At 37.2% G+C, this 16,893-nt stretch overlaps 1 protein-coding gene across 1 annotated transcript in view; it reads left to right on the forward strand.

The window, feature by feature from the left end:
• UBQLN1 (ubiquilin 1) overlaps positions 1-16,893 on the forward strand; it is a 28,251-nt gene that overhangs the window by 1,253 nt on the left and 10,105 nt on the right. The window contains exons 2-4 of the mRNA XM_007425416.3: positions 8,186-8,337; positions 11,824-11,936; positions 15,665-15,927. Of these exons, the coding sequence (XP_007425478.2) occupies positions 8,186-8,337; positions 11,824-11,936; positions 15,665-15,927 (528 nt within the window). The remainder of the gene's footprint in view (positions 1-8,185; positions 8,338-11,823; positions 11,937-15,664; positions 15,928-16,893) is intronic.

The following is a 16,893-nucleotide window of genomic DNA, read 5'->3' on the forward strand; positions in this document are numbered from 1 at the left end:
ACTGTGAACTATACAGACACAGAATTATACTAGCACAGTATCTGGTATTTCTGGTGTATGGTCTATCACTTGCGTATTTCAAAATCAATATGTTGCAGATATATTTAAACATCTATATGTGCCACATTTTGCTCTTAAGCATAATATTTGCCAACCTGTCAAGACAACTATCTTCATACTTTGACCTATAGAGGAAAATAATACTGTATATTGGAAATGTAATATGAATTAGGCCTAATCACAGTTTTCAGTTGGAATCTTTTATGATCTAACATCACAGTAATATAAAGACAGATTTAGAAAATATTGGCAAAATATAGAATTACTGAGAGTGTAAAATTTTTACACTGTAAAATTTTACCAAACAAGGGAACTTTATTGATGCTAAGTAAACTGAATATTAATTATACCAGTGAATTTTGGATAGATTTTTTTTTTAATTTTGCCACTCTAGTTTGTCATTTCTAGGAATAGACAGCTTAGCATTTTAGAGTGCTTTGTTCTCTGATACCGTCTAAAGTTTTGGTTCATACTGCTTTTTCAAAGAGAAGTTAGAGTTTCAATTTTATCTCACAACATTGAACTCTTTATAACAGATACAAAATTGCCTATTTAGTTTAAATCCTGGGTTTTAGAGGGAATTTACAAACTGCCCACAAATAATAATGTTTTGTTTTTAAAAGTATTTCTAATTTGAAATATTTGGGATGTATGAGTTTGTTACAGCTTACTTAATTAAACTGAAACTAGTTTAGCCTGAAAACTGAAGACTTATTGCCACAAGCATTATGTCCAATGTAATAATCCTTTTGCTATTTTTTGAAATAATAAATTTTACAGATATTGGAAGCCAATTTATATAGATTTTTTTTGGCTGGTATACTGGCATTGAAGCTTTCTATTTCATATTTTTCTTTGGAAATAACTTGCTTTACTGTATAGGTCTTGCTTTTTGGCCATAGTAGACAGCTACTGTCATATCTGTGGGACAGAAACTCATCTGCAGAATAGAGTAAGAAGTTTCACCAAGAAAGAAAGCAAATTAAATGTGGGATCAGAATGCATGTGAGAAATCATGTTGTGAGATAAGTGTGCCTGGAGAAATGTTACAAAAGCAGAATTTGTTCTTTTACGTTGTTGTACACCTTGAGGTACTGTTTCTAGTTCTAAGACCTTTTAAATTATAACTTCTGCATAACATTTCAATCATATCATTTACATATGACTGAAAAGTGCTTTCATATTTAGAAAGCACACTTCAGAAAACTGCAGGTCGATATCATGCAGGGTGTGTTTTTTTTTAATTATTTGTATTAAGATTTTGTGCTGTTTATGAAGAGGTAGGCAAATAGTTTTATCTACACTACAGGTGAGTTTTTATTTCTTACATTCTGTCTTGGGGCTGGAATAAGAAATATTCATATTTTTTTACTACCTTATCGAAGAGACCTTAAACTGTGTGGTCATGGAAATGGAAGATTCTCTTTTACCAATATTAAAAAGAGTGTAGATTATGGGTCTGATTAGTATAGAGCTTTCTACAGTGGCTTACTGTTTGGTTCAGGGAGGAATAAGCTTTTTGATGTAGCCAACTATACTTATCAGAAATCTGATTCATGTTTTTTTATACAACTGAATTATGTGCTGATTCTAGGAAGGCCACAGCCAAGGTTAGATTTAGTTATTAAACTAAAAAATATCTTTATTGTATCTAATTGTTCTTCCATTCTTGAGAACTAATGTAACTTTTCAAAACCAGCTAGGCAAAGTTCCAATAAAGAACAATGAATTTGCCATCTCACTGAATCATCCCATATTAGCGGAATGTTTTGGCTAAAGACTGACATTGGGTACTGAACATCTAAACACTGGATGATAAAACGTAAAAGGGCAAAAATATTTTTCTTTTCCTAGTCTCTGAAACCCTGATGTTAGATTGCATTGAAGATTATGGATAGTCAAACCAAAGTGTTGTGACATTTCATGGAATTTACATATAATTATTATTTGTGTACAGAGTATATTTTAAAATGTGAAAAATGTAAATTATGTACTTTGCTTTCAAGCACCTAGAGTTTATTAATGGGCTGAAATAATTTGTGGAGTTGAATATTCTTTAAATAGTTACTAGACTAAATACTATATTCATAAAAAAGAGAGTCAAAATTCTCTCACCCCATAATTACTTTGCAGTGAGGGGTTTCATCCTGTGTTCACCAAATAGTGGCAGACACTATCAAAAGGGAAGGTGTTTGCAGCAGGCAGAGGCACCTAGCTGAACCTAAGCATGCATAGTTTTATGCTTGCTGGGTTTGATACGGGTACAACTTAAATTTTTCTACAGTTTAATTTCCTCTTGTCCCGACTCTGTCTTGTTTTTCTCCTTTTTTCTATTCCCTTCCCATTGCTTTCCCTTCATTCTGTCTTTCTCTTGGGTTTTTGTTTGTTTGTTTGTTTGCATTTTTTCCATTTCTCCCTTCTTTATTTCTGCTGAAGAGAGGAAGGGGGATCTGTACAACTGTGTACTTGTACCTATAAATGTATTCAAGAGAATAGCTTGTGTTTATAAATATTCATTTAGTTTTACAAACTGAGTTTCTTCTTCTACAGGCTATTAATCAGTTATTAACTCCTGTAATAACTTTTTTGTCCTGACGCTGTTTTCTTTTGGAGTATGCCCAGTGTGCATATAAATATTATATAGATATGCTCATTTGGAAGTATATCATTTACTATGAGGAAAAACTCCAAGATTGGTTTCAGCTAGAGTTGGCAATCAGCTGGTGGCAACCAACTTTGTCAATGTCTTTGATATTGGTACAAATTTCTGTATTTTGGATTCAGTCTCTGAGCAAGTTCTTAAATATTCAGTTCTTGATTGCACACTCAAAGCTTCTCCACTTCCAATTTTCTTAGGTTTCATGCTTTGCAGCTGTAGATCATCATTAGTATAAACATGGGTTGAAGTATCTACACTTGCTTTGATGCTTTCCACTTGTTACAGAATTGGTTTATGTGGTTAAAGCTGAGCCATGCTATAGTACTTTGGTACAATATCTGTTGGTTCACTGTGTGTGTGGCATTGATCCCCTAGCCAATGGAGGATGTAGGAATTCACATCCTTTATCAGCTCATCTTCTAGTTTCTTTTCATGGTATGGGCAGAATGAATTCTGCAAGCATTGACTCTTTTTTTGTTGATTTTCAGGCCACCTACTCTGCTTGCCACACTAAGCTCATTTAGCCACTGCTTGGCTTCTTGGACATTGTGGCTGATAATTACAGTATTATCTGGAGGTCGGTGAGCTTCTTGCCATTGTTGTTAATACCTTTATCTGCCCAGATAAGCTTATCTGTGAAAAGCTTTCGGGAGATTGTTTCACCTTGTTGGATACCTTGATGTAATGGGATGTTGACTGGGCAGTAAAAGAAAGTGTCAGTTGAGCAGCCTTCTGTCAATTGGGTGTAGTTTTCATTGATGTCTTGATTTCTCAATGTATTCACAATTGCATTCATTTCTATGCTGTCAAATGCTTTTTCATAATCAGCAAACACAAGGTATAGAAGCACATACCTCTTGCTCGTTCCATTAACAGGTTGATTGTGAGGGGGCTGTTGATGGTTCCTTTGTGAAAATTGGTTTGTTCTCATAGTTAGTGTTGGGGTTTTTTTTTAGATTTTCTTTATCTGCCTTTATTATTTTTATAAATACCTCAAGGCGGTGAACATACCTAATACCCCTTTCTTCCCCTATTTTCCCCACAACAACCCTGTCAGGTGGATTGGGCTGAGAGAGAGTGACTGGTCCAAAGTCACCCAACTGGCTTTTGTGCCTAAGGCAGGACTAGAACTCAGTCTCCTTGTATCTAGCCTGGTGCCTTAACCACTAGATCAAACTGGCTCTCATTCATTTTTTTTTAATATTCTGTTCATTATAACTTGAGTGATGAACTTGTGGGTTGACGAGAAGGTACATTGGATGATAATTAGCAAGCTTTTGGGGGGGTCCCCTTTTTTGAATATAAGAACTGTCTTTGAAATTTTCCACTGGTCAGGAATGTCACCTGTGTCTAGGCAGTCATTAAAGAGTTTGGTCAGCTATTTTACTAGCTTTATAAACTTCAAAGGTAATAATATCTGACCCTAGGGCTTTACCTGATTTCACCTGTCAAATTGCATGAAGAACCTTATCTAGCTTGATTTTTGATAGTTGAATATTTACATAAATGTTGGTGTTTGGGTATGGCTATTTATTGAGGCAAATATCTTAGTATGAAAATGCTGGCATTCTTCAAATTTTCATTGGTCAGTTGTGATGCTGTTGTCATTTTTCTTGAGAGCCCTTCTTTCTGTTACATTTCCTTCTGGTGCTTTTTAATGCTGCTTCTCACCTCTTTCTTGTTTTCACAAGTTGTTTTCAGTCATTTTCATAGTCTTCTTTTAGCTTCACTTTGCATTTCTGTTTACAGAGTGCAATCCTGTTGAGTGTGTTTTCTCCTTTGACCTCCTTTCTCTTCTGTAAGAGCTCTCTAGTTCTATTGCTAATGCAAGAGCTTCTTCCAGTTATTTTCTGCATTTTTGCTGCCACTATGCATTTTTTTGTTTCCTGATGAGATATTCATATTGTTGGGATAGCATTAGAGTTATGCTTGTAATTTTTTTCAGAATTTGTTTTTCAAGTACAGTTGCATCTATTGTCATTGTATTTCTTCAGACTCATCGAGAAAGGGTGTAAAGGTTAAGCATTGTTCAGATTGGCCCGTGGTCACTGTCAATGTTGAGTCAATGTAGTATTTTGACATTTGTGATGAATTTCATATAATTGCACAAAATATAGTAGATCTTGGTTTCCTAGTTCAGAAAATGCCACGTCCAGCACTTCCTTGCTGGTTTCTCAAATTAGGTATTCATCACATGCATGATTTGCAGCTCAGAGAAGGCTGCTGGTTGTTTATCATTTTCATTTGGTTCATCATCTGAGAATTTGCCTATGAAGGTTTTACCCACTTGGCTTTTGCTTACTCACACATTTAGATCTCCTATGATTTTCTTTTTATAGGCTGGTTGAGTTAGCTGTTATTCAAATTCTTTGTAGGAACATTTAGTCTCATCATTGTCATAGCTACTATGGGGAGAATGGCATTGAACAATTAATGGTAGGTGTTTTGGGCCTTTTATCTTTATTTTAAGGGTTGCAAGATGTGGGGAGACTACACTGACTGTATCTTTTGTGTATTTTGGTTGGCAGCAATGACTCTAAATCAACCAATGTGCTATGAGCCTTCACCTGCACCTATGTGTATTTCATCACCATTATTGTGCCATTTGTTGTGTGTTTTGATTGATAGTCTTATTTTGCTCAGGCCAATGATGTCATGTTGATTTTTGTGAGATCCTCCTTGAGATGGTTTTGGCATGCAAACCCTAAATCCACTCCTATGTTTATAAGAGGTCCAGAATTTGGTCTGGGATGGCCCATTGTATCTGTCCTTTTGTTCTACAAGTTCATTGGAACTCTCCCCCAAAGACACTGCCCATGTCTCCTTTGACTCACTATTTGGGCACTATTTTTTAGTATTGTAGGTTGTTGTCTCCTTCAGCTTGCTAGGCCTGGAGGAGGTTCAAACCCTCAGACATTTCTCTGCCAGCATTTTGCCTGCTCTTTGACATAGTTGGTCAACGATTAATTTTTTGTCATGTTGGTGGCCATTTGGCTTTCCTTGTGTTTAAGTCTTCCCACAATCACCACTTGAAGAAGTTGATATTGGCAGTACTTGGGAGACAGAGTATGTAAAAGTTATATAGTCTGAACTATTTCTGATGCCGTGTTCTTTTCCCCATACAACAATTTGGAACAAATTGCTTTTGCCAGAGGGCTGAACTGTTTGCTTACAGAAAGTTTTTTAAATTAGGTTAAGAGCTGCAAATTTTCCATTCTTTCGTCCAATTACTGTCAAGTGAGACTTACCTAAAGTGTGTTGTGCTTGCAGAATTTGGTGAAGGATATAGTGGTTCTCTTTCTATTAGAAAGCTGGCAATAGTTTCAAGAAAAAATTATAGATATGCTGATGACTGCCCTTGTAGATCCCAGGTAAGGATTAGAGGATTGTTTATATATGAAGGACATAATTAATTTTTTTTACTTGCCGTTTAATTATTTTCAGTTGAAAGTGTGAACAGATTCCATTGAGAAGAATTTATCCTGAATTCATGAAAATTGAAGAGCTTGCCAATATTCAAGTAATTCTTACTTCTACTCCATAAGTGGCAAACAAATGCACAGAGCAGGCCAACGGTTTCAAATCCATGCTCTTTTAATTGGGAACCTCAGACTAGTTTGAAGTTGCTTCATGTAAATGTCCATAGGGTTGACTTGATTAAATAATTGAATATTGCATTTATTTTATATGAATAAAAATATATAGATTTTATAAATTTATCAACATTTAGCATTAGAATTTAATGAATACCATTGTAAACAAATCCATATTTAATAAAAACATCATAATTGTGGAAGTTTCTTTCCAACCAGTGAGATAACATCAAACAGTCCAATTAATAGAATACAAACAAATCATTTTCTAATTTTGATATTCTCCCTTCCCCTTCCCCTTTTCCTTTTCCTTTCGTGTGTGCATATGATTCCTGATAAAATAGATTGTTTCCTCTTCTCTATAGCTCCATATACTTCAAGCTTGGCTATACTATTCATTTTTAACAAGCAAACTTTTGTTTTGTTTTTGAGGTTTGAGTCCAGAACTTCTGTCATATATTGTTCACAGTGAGGACAAGATTGTGTATTGTTTGTGTTAGAAGTGAAAGAAATGCAGTGTTAAAAGGAGAATTCTGCTAGCTGTTTATTTAACTGTATAATAATAAATGAATATTGAATCTGACATTGAAATGTCTACTTAGGCTCTTTTTCTTATTATCACTTTAGCTTATAGAGTGATTTTTAAAAAATGAAAGAAAATTAAAGAAAAATTAAATTCTAAATCCAGTAGTAAGTCACACAGTTGATTGCCCTAATTGCAAAATTATGGCAGTCTCTATTATAATATTCTGCTTTCCAGGAGATGGTAATATTTCTATAGGGAATATGTATGAGCTCTTTAGTAAGTATTAAAATTGCTACAGCTATCCAAAGCATAACCTCTCCAATCTTCTGCTTAGAGTGTCAGAGGGCTGTATCTTCAACATTTGACATAGCCTTTTCAGGGACTACCAAGTGTTATCAGAGCATGCATACTTGGAAAACCTTTAACCATGATTACTGCTGAGTATAGTCTGTGCATCCAGATGCATACTCAAATGAAATGGGAAGTATCTGAAATTGCAGTAGTAACTTTTGAAGAGGACACAGCCCTTCAACATTTTGGGCAGCAGATAGATAGGGCCAATTCATCATTTTTAAGGCTGAAGAGCAATTTGGCATTTTGAAGGGCTGCTTAAAGTTGAGACAATAAACACATTTGCATGACATGTTTCCCTTTTAGATCAGCAATCTCTGTAGTGGCAGGGCATTTGGCAATTTCTGAATTTTTTATAACATTGGAGGGACTTTTGTGTTGGGGAAAAGTTCACCAAGAATTATCCTCAGTTCACCCATCCCACAGACTTGCAGAGGATGAAAGCAAAGCAACAGAACTGGAAAAGTGACTTGATCTTGTGGCTTTCCCTGTACCCTAATTCATTTTCCTAGTGAACTAATGGGTGCTAAATTGTATGCTTTGTTTGGATAATAAGATGGACTGTAGTTAAAAGTAGGTGAAAACTAAAACCAGTAAATAGTTACATTTAAAATTTTCTGTCTTAACCACAATGTTATCCATAGCTAAGCTTTGTGTATTACACTAAAGCAAACCAATCCATGCTGCAGTTCACTGTGGCATGTAGATCTGACCACTTAAGTCTGTGAAACAATCCTTTAAATACTCAGATGCCCTTCTATATCTCCAGTGTAACTTTTCCACAAACCTAGTTTATGTGATTTTCATCTGCATGAATTGAAAGAGTATGGGTTGTATAAAAATTTTGTCTTCTTATAAAATGTTTGGCATCTGAATGTGCCAAATGTCTGCAGTTGATATAATTGTATGGTAAAGTTTTACTAAACATGGGAGCACTTTATAAGTTAATTGAGCAAATTAATGCATAACCTAAACTATGTTTTCCCCCTTTTTCAGTTTAAGGAAGAAATCTCCAAGCGCTTTAAGGCTCACTCTGACCAACTTGTGTTGATATTTGCTGGAAAAATCTTAAAAGATCAAGATACATTGACCCAGCATGGGATTCACGATGGACTTACTGTTCACCTTGTCATTAAGACACAAAACAGGTAGGCTGGCTTGTGTGAGCATCTGGTTAATAGTTGTATTTCATGCTGACGAATCTTAAATTACTTCAGCATGAGAATTTTGTTTCATATTAGTTGTAAATAGAACAAGAAAAAGGTTTTGTAGAGAAGATGAGGACAAATAGCTGTATCCTGCACACTCTGTTATTATATTTATAAACTTAAGCTTTGCCAGGTATGCCTAAAGAGATGCAGGGTTTGGCCCTTCTTCAGCTACTTACTAGGGTCTTATTTTATAATGAGAAGACAGACTTCAGGCTTACAAGATTGATTTTCTTTTTCTTTTTGCTTGCAGGAACAAATATACAGTGGTACCTCGGTTCACGAACTTAATTCGTTCCGCGACTCTGGTCGCGACCCGAATTGGTCGCGATCCAAATCAAATTTTCCCATAAGGTTCAATGTAAATACGGTTAATTCGTTCTGACCCCTCCGAATTTGGTCGCAACCCGATTTTGGTCACGTCCCGAATCAAATTTTCCCATAAGGTTCAATGTAATTATGGTTAATCTGTTCTGAACCATATGTATTTTTTTTTTAAACCGCAAAAATATGAAACAAAATACAGTACGAAGAGAGAGAACGCTAACCTTGCTTGACGCAACTTCTGGTGTGGAGGACAGGAAGGCGGGTGGGGAGGCGGTTATTGCTTGGAGGGAGAGTCCCCCTCCCTACAGGAAACCACGACCATGTGTCACGGGAGGGAAAATGGCCGCGGATCCTGTTTGTCACCCGATCCGGCGTTCGTGAACGGAAGCAAAATTTTGCGAACGGTGCTGTTTGTCACCCGAATTGGTCGTGAACAGAAGCGTTCGTGACCCGAGGTACCACTGTACTTATCCCAAGTATTTATGTTCAGTGTTATAAGTGAATTTGCAATTCTTGTCAACTAAGAAACTCACTCAGAATTTACTTTCAAGTAATTCTTGATTATAGTCAATTATCACATTTCTGCAAGTTAGTAAAACAGACAATTTTTGTCTCAGATAAAATACAAACATATCATCAAGGTGATCAAGGCATGTTAAGTTTTACAAACAGTATAACAAAATTTTGCCACATTCAATTAAATGGAATTATATATGTCTCCAAAAAATTCATTCATAATTTGCATTCAGGTGTTCTCCCGTCTTTCAACATAATGTGGGGTGTTGAGACATTTTCCATGTATCGGCTAGTAAGTACATGTAGTCCTCAGTTAATGACCTTAATTGGGACCGGGAACTCCATCCCCAAGTGATGCAGTTGTAAAGGGAAAATCATGTGACTGTGCTGACTTACAACGGCAGTTCTGGTTGCTGTCGTTAAGCAAATTGCACATGATCGTTAAGCATGTCGTCATGTGACCACAACTTCCTGCTGGCTTCCCCGTTGACTTTGCTTGTCGGAATCCAGCAGTGAAGATTGCAGATGGCTATCACTTGAACGCAGGGTGCTGCAACTGTCATAATTACATGTCTGTTGCAAGTGCCCGAATTGCAACCACGTAATCGTGGAGTCATTGCAATGGCCGCAACTTCGAGGTCTGGCCATAAGCGTCCTCATTCAGTGATGTCGTAACTTCAAACAGTTGCTGAACGACTGGTTGCTAAGCAAGATCTACCTGTACTGATATGTTTTTTGTGCGTCTTAAACAGTATTACTGTCTTTCAAAGAAGTGTTTGAGATTATTTTTGGATTATCATTTTCTTGGGTATTCAGAAAATAAAAACAATAGTAAATTATCCATTGCTAGGGAATTTTTCCAGGAGGAGAGTCTTGAAGAACTGATTCACAAGAAATGAAGTCCTGAGACTTTCTGAAGAATTATAAAATAACAAGGTCATCAGGTCAAGCTAGTATTCAATTAAGAAATTGTGGATCTTCTTTCTTAAATTGGCTTCCATATTATTGAATTATGAATTTTGTCCCCTCAACTTTTTCATATTACTCGAAAGAAAGTACCTTTCCAGCACATTATTTTCATACTAAATATTGCTTAACTTGGGAAAAAAAACTTTTTAAAACATAATCTAATAAAACCAAATGGAAAGAAATGTGCTGAGTTCTGTCAGTTCTGAGTATATTTGTTTTTCACAATAAGCCCCAGGAGCAAGAATCCTTCTGGAATATGTTTCTGAACAGGCTGAACAAAGATAGCAATTTGTTCATTCTCTTGCATCATGTTATGGCAATTCTAGGATTTCTAATCCTTTTTCATCAAACAATTACTACTAATTAGGTTTGTATCTTGTCTATTTGATCAGTTGAATAGACATTAACAGCATTAATGTTTTAAGTATGTTACAGATGTCTTAAATGCAATTAATCAGGCAAGGGGGAAAGATTAACTTAGAGAATACTATGTATTACACTGATTCATGGTACAGTAATATGTTTGTTGGGAAAGTATGCAAACTGTTAAATTGATCTGGATTTCTTATAACAACATAGACATGATGTGTATCCATTTTAAATGTCCTCTGGATAGAAAATAGGATATAAATCAAATAATAATCAGCTTCATATCTGTTGTTGTAGTTAAATTGATAGTTAGGTTAAATACCTTCTAAGTAGCCAGTGCTGTCTTGGCAAGATAGTAATGAAAGAAATGAAACTTGTCAATGTATAATTTTGAGCAGAACAAAATTGTGATTTTGCAACTAGTTTATGAAACACCAGTGATTATATATCTCTGATAAATAATGATCCTCTACTCTCCTTATCAGCCTCTTTAGTAGCAACCAATCCAGAGTCTTAGTGCTCTTGCTTTAATTTTTTTCTTTTGCTGTCAGTATATTATGCTGTAGGTTAGCTATGGCACTCTAAATGTTACAGAACTACAACTCAAAACATTATTTACCATTTGCAGCACTTCCTAGGGATCCTGAAAAGTGCTACTCAGCATTATATGGATTATCATAGGTTGGCTATCCCTGCTGTAGGGATAATGATTCCAGTTCATAGTTTTTTTCATAATTCTACACCCAAAATTCTCTAATTCAAAAATATAATAGTGTACACTCTTATACAACAGCTATATGATTTTATCTTTTTAGTCAGTTTAAATGCAAAGGAGTTGCTTACTTTAGACTTGTTGTCCCTATGCAATGATTAAAGTAAAGGAGGTCCATTCTCACTGCATATGGCCATCTTAATTTTCTTTTGGTGTTTTCCTTCATTTTCCTCTTTTTTTAAAAGAAAAACTAAATTGTAATGCACCTTGTTTACACTGCAGTATGTGGATACTACTGACTCACCAGTTGAGGACTGCCATGTTGTTAGAAGGCTATTTAAATCTATCCATAATTATTTTGGATAAGAGAAAGTTAATCATATATTTTCATCATGTTGGGCATGTCTAGAAGATCTACACTCACACGTAATTACTGATAATGAAAACTGAACTGCTGCTTTCAAGCATCTTTCTGTTCCTCATGGTGGACTAAATTGGTTCATTGTTGAAATGTTTTGTTTAATATTTTATAGATCACATGATAATTCAGCTCAGCAAACAAATACTGCAGGGAGTACTGCTACCACAACGGCATCAACCAGTAGTACCTCTACAAATCCAACAAATACCAGCCCATTTGGTTTGGGTAAGGCCCTTGATTAGTGAAATATCTTTAAATCTTGTGAATAATTGAAATATACTTGTTCTGCTGGAACTGGACTGCTTACATAATTTAGGTTCATATATGTTTAATGAAAGTGTTGTTTGTTGTCCTTACGTTTTGGTTGTTAGACTTTTTTGCTTTCCATAATCAGTAACAAACTGTAGAAATATTTGTGAAATACTCTTAGAGTAAGAAGGATGTTCTCCAAATAAGCGCTAATTTGCTATGACTTTTATTGTCTATTGCTAGATATACAGTGGTACCTCGGGATACGAACTTAATCCGTTCCGTGACTCTGGACGTATCCCGAGTTGGTCGTAACCCGAAGCAAATTTTCCCATAGGGTTCAATGTAAATCCGGTTAATCCGTTCTGCCCTCCGAATTTGGTCGCAACCCGAGGCGAATTTCCCCATAGGGTTCAATGTAAATCCGGTTAATCCGTTCCGCCCTCCGCCCGAATTTGGTCGCAACCCGAGGCAATTTTCTCTTCAGAGCCTTACTCCCGCCAAGCCTGCTCTGCATTTTCTTTGGAGCCATGCTAACATGCACACCAAAAACCTTTGCAAAACACCGCAAAACACACCACAAGCCTCCCCGAACGTCTCCTTGCTACCGCGACCTCGCCCACAGGAAGCCGCGACCGTGTGGCAGCAGGGAAAATGGCCGCAGATCCAGTTCGTAAGTAGAGGCAAGTTCGTAACCCGAGGTAAATTTTTCCTGCCGAAGCTGGTCGTAACCCGAAATATTTGTTAGTAGAGGTGTTCGTATCCTGAGGTACCACTGTACCATGTTCTCTTTCTGAATGTATACTAAATAAATGCATATGAATATAGGAAAATATATTGATGCATTTAGATGACTGCATGGTAACTGTGATCTTACAAGTGTATGTGCATTGGGAATTCTTGTGTTATTTGGAAATACTGATCCAAAATTCCTCATTACATAGGTTATACATACAAAGATATTATATGGATGTAAAATTGAATTTAAATAGATTAGGGCCGAGAACTGTCACTATGTTCCTTTTTTCTCCTTTTTATGTAGTAATCCTGAAATTTGAGTATGTCATGGGATCAGGGAAGTTCAGATTTTGGGTTTTAAAAAAGGAAATCGAATCTTGTTCACTAAAAATTGACAGGCTGTGGTTGACTGAGAACTGAATTTGAGATACTGGCTCTCTTTAGGCCTTTCATAGGAGGAGTTTGGAAAATGATGTATAGCAAATAAAGTTCTATCATTTGCATCCTTTTAATACAATTTTTACACACTATATGAGTTGAAAAGTGTTCTGTTTTCTAGCACAGACCACTAATAAAACTTTATAGGCTCAGTTCAGATACAGAAATCTTGCTCTACTAGTCTAACAAAGCTTCGTATGCCTACATGCTCTCTCCTTGCCTTGCTCTTCCTTATATCCCAGCTTTGCACTTCACTCTTGGATTTTAAAACAAGATATACCATTGCATTCAAACTAGGAAACTCTAAACATAGGAACAGCCTTGCTGGATCATGCAAAGCCAGTCTTAGTTCAGCATTTTGTTTTTCACAATAATCAGGTGAATTGTGTGTTTGCAAGTAGGAGATGGAGATACAGGTAGTCCTTGACTTACAACCACAAACGGGACCTGAATTTCCAGTGAAATTTGCTTAACGATGGCAAGGGGGATTGCCAGGATTGCCATCACTAAGCAATGTGGTTGTAAAGCGAGATGTGTGACCGCATCGCTTAGCGATGGCAATCCCAGCAGTCCCTCCTTGCATCATTAAGCGAATTTCACCTGTTGTTAGCTGAGGATCCACCCCAATCCGAGCCATTCCAGGTTTGGTCCCTCCCGGCCCTGAGCCTCAGTAAGGTAAGGGACTGCCTCCAACTCCCCCCACCTGCCTATCTCCCCCCCCCCATCTCTGCCTTTTTGGCTGCCCTGCATCCTGCCTTGCTAGGCAGCAAACACCTCCAGAACTGCGTGGCTCTGGGGCTACAAGAAGCTCCTCACCTGCAGCACAGCACAAAGCTGCAGCTGTCCCAGTCCTGTTGCACAAAACTGCCCCAGGAAGCTGCAGCCGCATCAACCTTTTGCCTTTTGCACTCAACCCCCACGGCCAAAGCAGAAGTGCCTCACTTCCTTTGCTGTCTCCTTTTCAGACCCAGCTTCTCCAGCGAACTTTTCCTACAAGTGGCTCCCTGAGCTTTTGGAAAGGGACTTGCTTTTGCCAGCCTCGCGCAAAGGGCAATAATAATAATAATACTTGGCTGGCAGCAGTCAATGGGGAAGGCAGAAAGCGCTTTTGCCCAATCGGAAAGGGCCAGGGGTTGATTCAAGGAGCCATGTGTAGGAATCATTCGCCAGAGAAACTGTTTGCAAAGGGGCTTGCTTCTACCAGCTTGTTTTGTGCTTTGCACAAAGGGGCTCCTTGGCACAAAGGGCCAAACCGGGTATTCCTCAGCAGCAGCAGGAGCAAGAAAATGGCAAGGTGAGCTAGGGCGGCAGGGGTCTAGGAGTGCTGGGTGGTGAGGGCGACTGGGACTGGGCTGGTTGTGGCTTCCTGGGGTGTGGCAAACAGCACCAGAGCAAGGCAAGTTACAGGGTGGCCTAAAGAGTAGAGATGCAGCAGGAGATAGGTGAGTGGGGGGAGTTGAACCGCCCTTGCAGTCGTAAGTGTGGGTGGGCTGCAAAGTACCCGAATTTTGATCACATGACTGGGGGGCGGTGCTGCAACAGCCATAACTTCAAAGACCGGTCTCAGGTCACTTTTTTTGGCGCTCTTGTAATTTCAAAGAGTCACTGAACAAATGGTCATAAGTCGAGGACTACTTGTATGTCCTTTGCCCAAGTTGTTTCCCCTGCAGTTGGTATTTAGAAGCATTCTGCCTCCAACCCAGAAATAATATTGAGACTTCAATAGTCCTTGGTTGAGCTGTTCTCCATAAATGTGTCTAATCCCCTTTTAAAGCCATCCAAGTCAGCAACCATCCTGTAATGTGGTGATGTATTCTATAGGTTTTATGCATTGTGTGAAGAGGTGTTTCCTTGTTTCTGGTATAAACTCTTTGAATTGTTTGCTCATTTGTTAATTGGATGGATGGTTTAATTGTATAGATTGGTTTTAATTCTTGTATGCCCCCCAGAGTCATTGTTATGAGATGGGCGGCTATAAATCATTAAATAAATATAAAGTAAATGGTCCCCATTCTACCAGGTTTCTGTTACTCCTGCTATATTTGTATTCTCTGTTACAAACAAGAATGTAATTCTGCTTTTCTATCCTGTAGAATAAACCATTATTTCTTGTTCAGGTAAAAGGGAACAATATCTTAAGGAATACCATAACTATTTAATTATCATGCAAAAGAGGAAGTACCATACGGGCACAAACTGGTTTTCAGCCTAAGAGACAATTACATTTTACAATGTCAGCAATGTTGCTGAATCACATACCATCACCAGACTTTTTGATTTTTTCTTTTACATGCTCTAGTACAAATGACAGTGGCATTATTCAAAAAGTATTGGATACAATTAGCTGGAAAAACAGCACAAAACAAAATGGGACAGCTAACAAAGAAAGTGTTCTAACCAAAATATGAAAAGAAGAAACTTAATCACATAAAGCTTCCTTTAACTACAAAAACTTATTCAAATAAAAAGTGATACAGAAATAAATCCTGAAACAATAATTAGGTGTTGTTGTTGTTTTTTCCTGAAAGGTGGTCTTGGAGGACTTGCAAGTCTGAGTAGCCTAGGTCTGAGTACCTCAAACTTCTCAGAATTACAGAGTCAAATGCAGCGACAGCTCATGTCCAATCCGGAAATGATGGTTCAGATTATGGAGAATCCCTTCGTTCAAAGCATGCTTTCAAATCCAGACCTAATGCGACAATTAATTATGGCCAATCCTCAAATGCAGCAACTGATACAAAGAAATCCAGAAATCAGTCATATGCTCAATAATCCTGACATTATGAGACAGGTAGGTTAATATTTTGATGTGTAAAGTAGGTATTAGATCATGACTTTGTCACTATATACAGTAAATGCATAGCCTATAATTAACACATAATACTTATAGCAAGTGTATGTTTCATTAATAATTAAACAGGAATTGGATAGTTACATGTATTAATTTTGTCACTGTCTTACATTTGTACAGATGAACCCTTAAAGTTGGTTTTTACTGATTCACACTTTGGGTCTATCTAACTTAATATTGTCAACTGTCTGCAATTACTCCCAACATTTCAACATCTTTTCAAGTTCTTCCATTTGAGAAGGTTTGATTGCAGGTTACATGGATTACCCTTGGAATTTCAAAATATGGTCTCAGTCACAGAAAGTTTTATATTTTAAACATGTTCAGTTGCAGCACAGTTCAGTCATTTATCATGTCTAGTCAATAAAGTAGGTCTGCCTAACACAAAGTATTGGGATAGCCATTGCAATTTTACTAATCTACATATTTAAGGATATAGTAATGTATGCTGTTATTACCTGCATCCAGAGATAAGAAGAGCTGTTCTGGATATGGCTAATAGCCATCTAGTCGAACATTCTTTGTCACACTATAGCCAGCCAGATGGATTCAGGAAGTTCACAAGCAATAGCTCTCTTTCACTGTTGTTTTGTAGCAATTGGTACTTAAAGTATGTTGTGATTCAGGAAAGTAGTATATAACTGTTGATAGCTCAAGTTCTTATACTGGTAATCCTCATTTAGTGACCGCGGTTGGGACTGGCAACTTGGTTGCTAAGCAAAGCAGTCGCTAAGTGAAAAATCACATATCCTTGACTGTGCTTACAATTTTACTTCAGCTTTCCTTTGCTTTATAGCATTAAAAGGATATGACCCCAAACAGCCAGGTGAGCCCAAACATCAGGGAAGGTTTCCAGAGCTCAACTCACAAGGAAGCTGGGTAAAAGGGCAAATCTTATAGTCCTTT

Source organism: Python bivittatus, unplaced genomic scaffold (assembly GCF_059951505.1).
Source record: "Python bivittatus isolate LINGU-HERP-01145 unplaced genomic scaffold, Pbiv_v1 ctg000850_np1212, whole genome shotgun sequence".
NCBI classification, from domain to species: domain Eukaryota; kingdom Metazoa; phylum Chordata; class Lepidosauria; order Squamata; family Pythonidae; genus Python; species Python bivittatus.